Source organism: Anguilla rostrata, chromosome 6, assembly GCF_018555375.3.
Source record: "Anguilla rostrata isolate EN2019 chromosome 6, ASM1855537v3, whole genome shotgun sequence".
NCBI lineage: Eukaryota > Metazoa > Chordata > Actinopteri > Anguilliformes > Anguillidae > Anguilla > Anguilla rostrata.
In genome coordinates, this window is record NC_057938.1 from 56998900 (window position 1) to 57012044 (window position 13145).

General features: G+C 49.5%; 2 protein-coding genes across 4 annotated transcripts in view; both read right to left on the minus strand.

Moving 5' to 3' along the window:
* Positions 1-1487: 1487 nt before the first annotated feature.
* On the minus strand, positions 1488-10328 carry rsph3 (radial spoke head 3). Of its 3 annotated transcripts, none has more exons than XM_064340857.1 (9): positions 10188-10328; positions 7160-7247; positions 6321-6462; positions 4947-5092; positions 3443-3646; positions 3124-3306; positions 2460-2622; positions 2118-2204; positions 1488-1619 (listed from the first exon to the last, which is right to left on the minus strand). In XM_064340857.1, the coding sequence occupies exons 2-9, from the start codon at positions 7214-7216 to the stop codon at positions 1543-1545; spliced, it is 1059 nt and encodes a 352-aa protein (XP_064196927.1). In that variant the 5' UTR covers positions 7217-7247; positions 10188-10328; the 3' UTR covers positions 1488-1542. The 3 variants fall into 3 exon arrangements, with proteins under 3 accessions (XP_064196927.1, XP_064196926.1, XP_064196928.1); XM_064340856.1 differs by lacking the exon at positions 10188-10328 and adding an exon at positions 8726-8969; XM_064340858.1 differs by lacking the exons at positions 3124-3306; positions 10188-10328 and adding an exon at positions 8726-8967.
* A 2560-nt stretch (positions 10329-12888) lies between these two features.
* The window catches only part of tagapb (T cell activation RhoGTPase activating protein b), a 22205-nt gene continuing 21948 nt past the window's right edge, over positions 12889-13145 (minus strand). Inside the window, exon 14 of the mRNA XM_064340859.1 lies at positions 12889-13145. This exon is cut by the window's right edge and continues 978 nt beyond it. Within this exon, the coding sequence (XP_064196929.1) occupies positions 12889-13145 (257 nt within the window).

Consider the following 13145-nt stretch of genomic DNA (forward strand, 5'->3'; position numbering starts at 1 on the left):
GGGCAGAGCAGCCCAGGGGTTCCCCAAGGGACAGTCCTGGGCCCCCTCCCGTTTTACCCTGCACACCTCAGACTTTAATCTCTGAGTCAGGGCATCTGCAGAATGTCTGGGGCGATCCGGCTGCGGTGGGGAGCGCAGACGCCCCTGCCCAACATTCTGTGCTCGATCAGCAGCAGCTGCGCACGCACGGGTTAGCGCCTGCAGTCCACATAGCTCTACCACGCGCATTTCTCACTGCAGCGTAAAATACTGCACCTGCTACCGGCCACGCCCTCTCTCTCGGGAGACCAGCAGGCTGGACGGTCTCTTTATCAAGTCTTTAAGTCAAGACCAAGCGGCCAAACCCGGGCTGTGTTTCTGAAGCTCACTCTGGTTGAGAGACGTTGCTCACTAGCACCACTGCGGTTGGCTCCAGTATAGGTGTTTCAGCCACCCGTTTCAATGCACGTCAATGGTAACAATACAGTCAAAATATTAAGTCCGTAATTTTTTTCCCCACAGGAAAATGTCATCACAATGTCTCCCCATGGTCCCAAGTGCCAGTTTAAGTTATTGTGTTATTTGGACGGCAATATTTTGTGGATGAATCTGGAACAGTTTGCGTTACAGTAGCTCACGCGCTTAGTGGATGACCGGACTTCATGCCCATATAAGGGTCCCCATTTTCCGTACTGCGCAGTCTCTGGCTTCAATTTGTGCGACATGGCAGCGCCCACAAACTACACTTCCAGGGTTTTCACCAAGCCCATGGAGAGTCAATGGGTGACGTCACAGTGACTTGCTCCGTATTTTTCTACAGTCTATGGCGTGAAGACACTATCAGTTTGTGATTTGAATCTAATCAGGTGCACGTGCCACGTCGTCTTCTTCGGTGTGCCGTCGTCACTGCAGAGAGACACAAAATGGTGGCGTCTGCATCGCAGCCCAGCCGAGCAGGCCAAAGATAACATGGCTGTCATACGCAACCTCTCCTCTTATCACTCACAAGCTGCAGATCTGCGAGTGACTGAGTCTGTCTAGAGGCTGTGAGGCGTTCAGCTGATGGACGCGTAGCGCTCTTAAACAGACAGTCGCCTGATAGGCTCTCAAAGTTCGGAACGTTCTGGAAACCGCTCTGGTCCTTTAAATTTCTCTGGTGTGCGTAAACGTCCCCGCCCTCTCCCCCGCGTCCGATCACATCCCCAATCCCTGGAGAGCAGGATTCCAGCCCTCGCCCCCGCGTCCGATCACATCCCCAATCCCTGGAGAGCAGGATTCCAGCCCTCGCCCCCGCGTCCGATCACATCCCCAATCCCTGGAGAGCAGGATTCCAGTCCACATATCTGCCCACCACCTCTCATCTTCAGAATTTTTCACCGTGCCAAACATATCCTTCTGGGCCTGATAACTGAACATAAGCACTGAGATGAACCCCATTAGTGTGACTGACACCCAGCATGTGTGATGTTACCCTAAAACGTGTGCAGAAAACTGACATCCACAGCCTGCCAGAATCATAAATCTGTTTATTAAATGGCTGGCTGGTGGCTGTGGTTGGTTTGCTCAGCTGGGATCGGATGACATGTGCGCCATCTGCTGGAAGAGGTGGGACTTGCGCTGGGTGACGTCGCGGATGAGCACTGGAAGAGAAGGGAGAGGCACACTGACAGGGGCACTGCGCAGGGGCACTGCACTGCGCAGGAACTGTGAGGCAGGTGAACCAGCAGGCTCCTCAAGACAGGACAACATATCACTGCTCTAAATGCATGTGGCTCAATTAAAAACTAAATGTGTTTCACTGCTGGGAAGTTTGTAGCCACTAGATGGTGGCACTGAGCTACGAAAAATGTGGACAACAAAATTAGCTCACAGACTAACGAATGCTGTTTCTCATTACTGTGATTCCATAAGTAAAGACTTCACCACACCAGACCCTGGAAGCACAGCTGGCAGCACAGCCAAACATCTTTGGCCTTTCCTGTCTGATGCAGTAATAACGTCTAAATAAAACACTCAGTAAGCTCCAGATACAGTGGTCCTTCATGTCAAACACAGTCCATATCACTGCACATCTGTAGTCATCAAGGGAGAAACACCTCAGCCTGGAGACGTATAAACATAATGTAGGGAGCACTCACTGTCCAGAACAGCCCTCCCTACGCATCGTTTCTCCAAATTTCCGTTTACTTGTGTCATCACCCAGGGGAGGAACCCAGTCTCCACGTCTGCAGGTCAGAAAGAGAGAGAACAGCGCCAGGAGGTTGGCTTAAAAAATGAATTCTGGGAACAGACAGAAAACATCACATAGGCTCTGTGTTCTGATTACTCTATAAAGTAAAATTCTGCTATGATTTCCATTGGCCTGTCAAATAATGAATTAGTCTACTAGAGGGTAAATATGAGGTAAACATGTCACTGCAGCCCCTCCCTGAGACGAGGGCGTGGCCTGTGGAGCTGTTTTGGGGAAGGGGGCGGCCCACCTCTCTCCACGGGGTCGTAGAAGAACCCGTGGTCCCGCAGCGTGGTGTAGACGGACGGGAGCAGGTCCACCAGGTACTGCTGAGCAAAGGCCCGAGCCGCCATCTTCTCCACCGTCTCCCTCTCCTTCCGCAACACCTCCCTCTGCTGCCGCAGCCTGCGCTCCTGTGGGGGGGGGGGGAGAGTGGGAGAGGGGAGAGGAAGGGAGACGGAGGGAGAGGGGGGAAGAGATAGGAGAGGGAGAGAGAGAGGGAAAGAGAGTGGGAGAGGGTTTTTTATCGTTAACTTTCATAATGAATGAAGTCATTCATTCATTCATAATTGCAGTCATTCACTGACTGATTCATTCATTCTGCTATTGAGTCATACATCTGACCGAAGGTGATTTGAGCCGCTCAGAAATAGCCGCATTGCATAAATCTGCAACAGTGCAGTCTCCCTGTACACAGCAGAGATATGAACCTGCAGCCCCCTGCCTCCCCAGTGGTCATGAACATAGACTCCCCAAGCAGTGCTGTGTGCAGCCTGACTCAGAACTGGGCTGCAGTGCACTCTGGAAAATGTAGTTTAAGTTCCAGGCTTAGGAACAGGTGATCATATCTACTCAGTGCACTGCAGTCTTTATTACCAGAACACTTCAAATCCAAATCTAACCCTGCTACTGACCTGTCGCCAGGGCGATGTCGACAGCGTTGAACGCGGCCCTCTGAGGAAGTGCTCTGATTGGCCCTTAGCGAACGCGTACATCACTTCCCCTTCCTGCTCTGACAGAGACCCTACTCTCTTCCTCTTCTGCTGTGGCCTGCTGGTGCAGCCTCTCTCTCTCATCGCCCTGTCTGACCTCAACGCCTCCAGGAGCCCAGAGAAGCGCAAGAGAACCACACCTGCACTCATTCTGCACCCGGAGTCTGGAGGGAGGTGTCTGTGCAGGGGGGGGGGTTATTTAGCAGGCAGTTTGCAGGAAGGGCAGGGCGCAGTACCCTACCTTCTCCTGGCGGTGGCGCCGCTCCCTCTCCTCCAGCCTCTGCGCCTCCACCAGCTCCAGGTTGTGCAGCTCCTCGTAGGCTCGCTGCTGGGCCCGCAGGCTGGCCAGCTCCTCCTCCTCCATCACCTCCAGCAGAGACTGCTCCACCGTCTTCCCCACCAGCGTCTCCAGCAGGGGGCGCACCTCCAGGTCAAAGTCAAACAGCTGCGAACGGGGGTGGGGGGTGGGGGGGCGAGACATGTATGTCAAACCCAACAGCCACCACCCCCCCAGCCCAGTGGGGTGGTACACTGCCCACTCCCACACTGCCTGGGACAGGAGGGCCACAGAATGACAGCAAGAGAGAATTCAGCAAAGAGAGAGAGAGTCAGACACAAGCTTTAAATCCTGCCTGTCCACCATCTCACACGCAGGCTGGGAAGGGGGATAGCAGCTGGGGACAGGGGCTGGTTGTTGGGGGGTGGGGTGGGGTGGGGTTGACAGCCTGTCTGTCTGTCCATCCTGCTGGCTTTGTTCTGTTTTGTTAAGAGGATAAGACTGGGCTGGAGGCCTCACAGAGTCCAGAGGCGATCCAAGTGGGTGGATAAAACCTCAGGTCGTCATTACTCCACAGCGTGCGCATGCAGGGCCTTCTGTACTGCAGACAGGAGCAGGGGAGGGCCTTCTGTTACTGCAGTGGACATCCCAGCAGCTCATCCAGTCCACCTGCTGGCAACCAGGCTCGTCACCCCGGAGACCAGCCCAGGGTTCCAAACCAGGTGCGTCGCCCTGGAGACCAGACATGCCTCTAACCTGAGGGTGGCGTTCTGCCTGTGCACACGGCCCAGTCTGCAGCACAGGCCAAACCCCCAGCGTACTGAGCCAGTATGCTCACACACCTGTGTGTTTGTGCTTCTCACCATAAGTACAATTCAGAGACAAAAGGAATTTGACAACATTTTCTCTTTTCTTCTGTTTTTGCACCTAAGACACAGTACTTAATAACTTTTTATTGTTCCATGATCTGTTCTTCTGAGTTTTGCAAAGCACTGAGTGGATTCACGGTACATGTTATCCTCTGTGGCACTCAGCAGCCCACGTGTTCCATGTTCTGTGTTCCAGGCTCGGCGTTCTGCGTTCCGCATTCTATGTTCCGTGTTCCACATCAGTCCACATCAAAGCTGAAACGGCGAGGGGACAGCTTCACACGTTACCATGGTGACACCCTGCCCCCCATCCCCCACCCGCAATGCTTAGGAGAGAAGAAGAGCATTAGAGAGCTTATGTGTGTTATGGCTGCATTACTAGCTCACATGAGAAACCCCTGACCCTTGTCTCTCTGCGCTGTGACACACACCTGTACCATGGCACTGACCTGACTGCAGAGATGCTCATCTCCAGCACTGGCTCTCCAGCCATGCTGAAAGCACCTTCTGCAAACGGTACTGGCTGAAAGCATGTGCTAAATGCTAAATGCTAAACGGTGCATGCAGCCCCCTGCAGTGTGTAGCCCTGTAGCAGGCACCTCTCCATCCTCGATCTGAGTGGCCACGTCTCTGCCGGTCTTGGCCGGGACGAAGAGGGGGCTGGGCGGTTTGTCCAGGAACGCGTCTGTCTGGCATTCCACACTGGACTCCTCCACCAGGTCGCTCAGCTCCTCCAGGTACAGCTCTGCACGGAGAAACAGAACCGGACACTGCGTTACTAATCACCGTGCTACTAACCACTGCACTACTAATCACAGTGCTACTAACCACTGCGCTACTAATCACTGCACTACTAATCACCGTACTACTAATCACTGCACTACTAATCACAGTACTACTAATCATTGCACTACTAATCACAGTGCTACTAACCACTGCACTACTAATCACTGCACTACTAATCACCGTGCTACTAATCACAGTGCTACTAATCACTGCGCTAGTAATCACAGGACTGCTTATCCTGCTTAATGTTTAATATTTACTGTGATTCTGGGTGAGCAGCACACTTCTGTGTGTTTTTGTGTATCTTTTAAATTTTCTTCATTTTTCTTTCTCTTTTTTTGTTTATTTGAAGCGTCTGTTAAAGACAGAGTGCAGCTCAGTACAGCAGCTCTGATTTAATCACAAGATACGCTTATAGATATTTTTTTCTTTTTTGTGGTCAGAAACAGGATAAACTGATAATCAAATGCAGGCTTGATTTCGGCATTTGCAGGCTTTGCAAGACTGTTCAGCGATCCAAATCAGCAGCTTTCTGAGAAATCCTTCCACTGCAATAATTACAGGTCATTGTAGGTTATTAAATATAATTCACTGTAGGTTATTATATATCATTTACTGTAGGTTATTAAACATCCTGTAACTATTTAAATACTTCTCCACCAAACACCCTGAACATTTTGGTTTTGGATGTGAGTACTTCTTATAACTCCACATGTAGTTTTTACCTGTGCAGGTAACACCTGTTAACCTGTTACAGAAACTGCTCCAGTTACAGTGTGCATACAGTGTTCAGACACGCATTCAAATATCTATTCTCTATCTCAGTGGTTACCCAACCCTGTTCCTGGAAATCTACCATCCTGCAAGTTTTCATTTCAACCCTAACAAAGCACACCTCATTCAACAGCTAGAGCAGGGCTGCCCAACCCTGTTCCTGGAGATCTACCGTCCTGTAGGTTTTCATTTTAGCCCTAATTTAGCTCACCTGACTAAGTAGCAGCTCAACAAAGGTCTCTGTTGAATGAGGTGTGCTTTGTTAGGATTAGAGTAAAAAAAATCACAGGACGGTAGATCTCCAGGAACAGGGCTGGGTACCACTGCCCTATCTGTACAAATTGTGATATTTTAATATGGGGCTAATAAAATGTGTCCAATCAGTACGCCAGTGATGGGGGGTCCATTTGTACCTGTCTGAACATCCATGTGCTGCCTGCCCTCTACTGCCTCCGGTGTCTGGGAGCGGAACTGGGCCTTGGCCCTGCGGCGGGCGATGGCTCTCCTCCTGGCCTCCTGCTGCTTCTGAATCTCAACCGGATCTGTCTGCGCCGTCTGTCAATCACACAGAAACACCCAGCACAGCTCAATCTACCACACCCAGCACCAACCTACCACACACAGTACCAATCTACCACACCCAGCACAGCTCAATCTACCACACACAGTACCAATCTACCACACCCAGCACAGCTCAATCTACCACACACAGTACCAATCTACCACACCCAGCACAGCTCAACCTACCACACCCAGCATCAACCTACCACACACAGTACCAATCTACCACACCCAGCACAGCTCACTCTACCACACCCAGCACCAACCAACCACACATAGTACCAATCTACCACACCCAGCACAGCTCAATCTACCACACCCAGCACCAACCTACCACACACAGTACCAATCTACCACACCCAGCACAGCTCAATCTACCACACACAATACCAATCTACCACACCCAGCACAGCTCAATGTACTATACCCAGCACCAATCTACCACACACAGTCCCAATCCTGCTCACCCAGCACCAATCTACCACACCCAGCACAGCTCAATCTACCACACACAGTGCCAGTCTCTACCACACCCAGCACCAATCTACCACACCCAGCACAGCTCAATCTACCACACCCAGTGTCAATCTCTACAGCATAGTCGTTAAATGTGTAACACAGGGACAGTGTAGAGTTACACTGTTTTTTCCCCCTTCCTCACAGACTGTCATCCTGTCAATCAAGTGCTCACCACCGGCAGAATGCTCTGCGCATATGTGTTGCCCCTGACGACCCGCCGGTCATACATGATGTTCACGTGGATTCCACCCCCGTCATTTCTGCAGCACAGGAGAGGAGAGAAAGAGCTGAGTGTGTGTGTGTGTGTGTGTGTGTGTGCGTGTGTGTGCGCGCGCATGTGTGTGTGTGTGTATGTGTGCGTGCGTGCGTGTGTGTGTGCATGTGCGTGTGTGTGTGTGTGTGTGTGTGCGCGTGCGTGTGTGTGCGTATGTGTGCGTATGTGTGTGTGTGCGTGTGTGTGTATGTGTGCGCGCATGCGTGTGTGTGTGTGCACGTGTGTACGTGTGCACGTGTGTGTGTGCGTGTGTGCGCGTGCGTGTGTGTGTGTGCGTGCGTGTGTGCGTGTGTGTGTGTGTGCGTGTGTGTGTGTGCGTGCGTGTGTGCGTGCGTATGTGTGTGTGTGCGTATGTGTGTGTGCGTGTGTGTGTGTATGTGTGCGCGCATACGTGTGTGCGTGTGCACGTGTGTGTGTGTGTGTGTGTGTGTGTGAGCCTGTGAGCTCCTCCAGAGCCCTGCTTCCAGCACAGTTTCACAGATTTACATTCATCACACAGCACAAGCCCTCTAACACACACGGAAAACAATGAAAACTATATTATTATTATTACTATTATTATTATTATTATTATGCAGGGAATTATTTTTGAGTTATTTCTGATGTCACTGCTAGAGACAAGTGTTCCATCACATCCACGTACAGCCTAAATACTAATCTGAGGAAGAAAGAGAGATTATGCAGGACAATAAAGTGAGATTAACGATGGTGTTACATACGGTGACTCAGCCCCACTGCTTGTGTGCGTTCAATCATGACATTTAAGTGTGGGCATTTAAGACAGGCTATAGGAGGAGGTCTGTTATTGTGGGTGCAGCTCCTGTCAATAAGACATGATGACCTGACCTTTTGAGCAGAATGTCAAACTGCCATTAACAGCTATCTTAAATATCACTTCTTGAATGCCATCCGTGAATTGTCAAGGCCCTGGTTAGGTCTCAAGCGGATACAGCCTATATACAGTGTGGCATGTGCTATAACCTAAAGGACTGAACAGGCATCTTCAGCACCAACTTACATTACCCATAGGACAGTCTGGCCTTAGTCTACACTACAATCCTTGTGGTATTTGTTGTGAATTACTGTTTTCTTTAATTGCATGAATGTAAAGCATATTTAAAAAAACAAAAATTCTGTTTAATGCAGCAAAATATACCAAAAATAAACCATGGTGTGTATTCAACATTCACAGTTTGAATGTCATATTTACTGCTCAGTTTGAGGGGATATAAACTGTTCAACCACCTGAACTGAGCGATTAGAAGCTCCAGCTGGGTGGCCAAGCAGATGTTATAACTAGGCACTCATCATAATCTATATACGTCAGCTTCCAAAAAAAAACAACAACATGTACCGTTGCAATAAATCAAAACGTATCCTTGTTAGACCGTGTAAAAATACACGCAACAGCTTTTAACTGTGGCAAGGCTAGTGGCGCTGCGACCTCTCCACTGTCAAACTTACGATTCAGCTGCGGACTCCCTGTACTTGCTTCGGTTTTGTAGAGCTCTAGGGCGACTGGCAAACGTGTATGTACTGTCTCTGACTTCCTTTTTCGTCTGCATATTGGCGGCGATTCAATTTAGTACAACTGAAAAGTGTTTGTTAACATTAACATTTGCGAAGTGCTAGCTAGCACTAGCTAGCTTTGTTACGTGTCTGCACTTCTTGTTGGAGCACAATCCCCGTTCCTAGCAACCGTATCTAAGACACTTGTTACTACCATACTGTGACATCACTTCCTGCGGCACCTGCTTTGATAAAACTACTAACGCTAAAACGGTCTTTGTGCCTACAATATACTTGCAAGCGAATTGCTTTTATAATTTGGCGCATATACCCACTGAACCACGGTGCCGCTCATCATCCCAGTCTAAAAAAATATGAAAATATGAATACATTTACCATAAATGTATCAGCATCACTAAGTGTGCTGCACACAGTTAAACCAGGTTTTTAATGTATCATGTGGTTTACCCATGGACAGATATGATCGCAATTCTGCCCATAGTGATAAAGATTGTACGCTTGTAATCAAGCCGATGATAACTCATCCAATTTATAGCAAATTTTGCGGCATTCTGATCACAGTGCACACGCACTAAAATGTTCAGTGTTAAATCAACTCTGAGAGTGAATTTTACTCTGATGCCCCTGCTGGACTCATATAAACTTAGTGAAAATTGAACCAACATTGAGCATTTTTACTGTGAACAATGTCTTTTATATTTTGCAGGACAATCCATGATGGTCCTCCACCCAGAGTAGCCTAATCACGCCCCTATAGCAGGAGTTATCGTGCTAATGTGCTCTAATGCACGCCAGTGCACGCAGAACACGGCTGCAAAATAGATGTCCTACGGAGATTAAATGAGATTCTGTGAGACAAGATATTTATTTCTCTCCAAGCCAATATTCAGGAACACACAATGTGATATTTATTTATTTATTCTTATCTTGCCTGTAGGTATACCACAGCAGTAATAATCATGGGGTATTTTATTTTGTGACTACTTTTCTGAACATCCAATCACACACATGAATAATGAGAGTACATTAGTCCCCAGATGTAGAGGTAAGGTCGTAAATAGCTGTGGATGGTGGAATTAATCTTCTAAAGTGTTTTTTAAGTGAGTGCTTTTGTCAGCGAATTACATTTTCCCACAGGTTCAGGTTGGGCTCGTGTTCTGCAGTAATTTTCAACGAATCCTCCCGCAATTACAGGAAACTGCGCGGATTTTTCAGCGCGTTTGAGGTAATCAGTCGTACACGATTAAAGAGATGAAAGGGGAAAGAAAAGAGTGGAAAGGCGAGCTCTGGTGAACAGGATCAATGCCTGTCAGTACGCGTTAGCGTCCCAGAACTTCGGCCGTCACTGCGCATTGCAGCCCGTCCTGTGAGTTCTCAATCATGCATTGTTACTGACCATTTCATAATCAGCGTCCCGCGGCCCCAACACGAAACTTCTGCCACGATCTTATGTAACCAGCAGGGCATCAATTCACCCAGTCCTTGTCTTTCATAATTATGCAATGTGAGTACTTTTTCACTCCGACTTCCACAACAGCTTTTCTGTTAATGGCGTGTACTCTTACGACTGTGTCACGTGACCTTAAGCTGGATCTGGTGAACAGCAAAAGATGGAAGTGAATATTCAGTGAAACAAAAGGCTGCAGAGCAGAAGCTCTGCCAAAAAACAATGATCAAACGCACTGGTGATAGCACCCAACCCCTCCCCCACCACTTTGATAGTCTGAAACCTGACTGTGTTCATATCAAGATCGCTCTCAAGATCAAGGCCATGATGTCCCCTGTGATCAGTGTGTTTCAGGGGAAAACAATGCCATGCCAATAAACCGCACAAACACACTTCGCTTTCGCTGCTCTGAGTAAAACCGAGCTGTCCTTCAGATGTGTCTCTCAGGGCAGGGACAGCTAAGGGACGTGCGCTGTATTTCTGTCGCCTTGGAAACAAACAGTACTTTACTTTCTAAAATATGACTGAAGTTATGCAACGTCCTCCTCGGCCAGCTCGATCTGAGGAAGTGGAACTCACTGTTCCGCCCTGCATTTGCATCGCTGAGTATTTTAAAACCAGGCCCTGCATTTAGGGACAGGCTGCACGGCAGAATGGGGAGAAGCTGCATTTAGGGACAGGCTGCACGGCAGAATGGGGAGAAGCTGCATTTAGGGACAGGCTGCACGGCAGAATGGGGAGAAGCTGCATTTAGGGACAGGCTGCACGGCAGAATGGGGAGAAGCTGCATTTAGGGACAGGCTGCATTTAGGGACAGGCTGCACGGTCCCGCGCCTGCGCTGGTTCCCCGGGCTGAGCGACGTGCAGACTTCCTGGGCCCCTTTCGCTCCTTGGAGGGCGGAGTACGGTGCTGTAATTTTGGCTTTCTGTGGCAGAGGTGTCTGCAGAGCCCTCACAGGAAGACGCTGCGGCTCGATTCAAAGAGAAAGCAGCGGAAATTCAGAGAAAAACCGAAATAACGCCCCCCCCCCCCCCCGCCCCCGTCGCTCTGTGCTGTCTCTGCTCTGCAGGCGGAACACGATGTTCGCAGTGAAACCCGGCTGATGCAACCGAGGCGGCGTGGGGCTCTGCCCCCCCCCCCCCCCCGCGCCGGGGAGCTGCCCTCTCATTGGCTGGCCCCTGACCTGCTGACCAGCGGCCCGTCGCGGCGCAGCCACACAGCAGCACACTCTGTTCAGCCTTCAGCGATGAGTAATGCATGATGGGAGCTTCACTCTGACTGGGGCCCCCCCACTGGACCCAGCTAAACTCTCATTACTGGGGAACTATCGCTGAACATTTCACTGATAGCGGTCAGACACAGACTCACCATGAACACCCCCCCCCCCCAATCACAGGGGCTGTGATATGAGATTATAACTATGACCTACACATGCACACACACACACACACACACACACACACGCACACACACACACACAGACACACAGGGAAGTGTGATCCAATGGCACCTGTGTCAGTTCACCCCTTACATGGTGTCTCCACACCTTGCTTGGTTTTCGGTTGCATCAGCAGACCGGTTTCCTGCAGTTCTCTAAGGAGGACACGTCCTACTTCAGAAGCAGAGGTGCCCCGCTCTCCGTTATGAAGCTGCTTCTTACATTTTTAAACTTTAAACTTATTAACTGTCATAATATTTTTTTTAAATATTAACTGTCATACATATCATTGGCTCCTTCTTACTTTAATTTCGATGGCACATTTTTGGACAGCACCTGGATCTGAGCTCAGCTGAGGGAAAGTACCTGGGAATACCAGGTGCAGGAGTGCATTGTGGGATTGCTGGTTCCTGTTTTCCTTTCCCTCGCTCACACACACACAACACCTTTTGCTCACACATACGCACACACACATACACACGCATAACACCTTTCCCTCTCACATACACACGCACCCACACACACACGCTCAAACACACAACACCACTGCTCATACCTTGCCAGCTGCTTATCAGCAGAGGCATTCAAATACCGCAGAATTTTCTGGGCGAGAGTCTAAGCGTTCTCATAAAACTACATCCTTTCATCTTCTCTCGGTGACAAAATGGAGCCTGGGAGCCAGGTAAGCTTTCTGAGCGCTTTATTGTAGTGGAAGTTGAGACGTTGTAGTCAAAGAGGAAATTCAAGACAGACACATGCAAAAAATGAAAGTTGCATTAAAGTAAAACTACAGTATATTTACAAATGTACATCAACTAGACAAGCATACACTTAACATGACCTCTTATATATTAGATCAACAGTATATATTAAAACTACTTGCAAGTTTGAATTATGTACACAGCTTTATAGGGTGGCTAGTCTGATATTTTTGCATTTATACATAGCTTTTTAGACTGAAATTACAGCTTGTTTTGTGTACTCTAAACAGTACTACTTAATGAAGTCCAACCTAAGCAAGTTGCACACACAGACACACAAAGTGAAGTACACATTGCACTGAACATGTCTGGGAAGTTCAACAGTGAATGGTGTTTGGGGGAGTTCACACAGGTGAACGGTTGGAGTTCACACTGGTGTCGGTGTTTTGGGGAGTACACAGGTGACGGTGTTGGGAGTTCACACAGGTGAATCGGGTGTTTTGGGGGAGTTCACACATAGGACTCCTTGGCGTACGATATTTCCTCAAACAGTGGCTGGCTGCATCTGCGGATCACCTTCTGGTGTGGGTCACAGGGGGCGGAAGCGGACATGGCCCTCGGGCGGAACATGGAGGGGGGCGGAGCCGGAGCCAGAGTGGGAGGGGCCAAAGCGGGCGTGTCCTGGGCATGGCAGCCCGTGAGGTCACAGGCGGGGTGGGTGCGGAGCAGCAGGTCATCGCTGACGGACACGGGGCGGGACTTCCGCT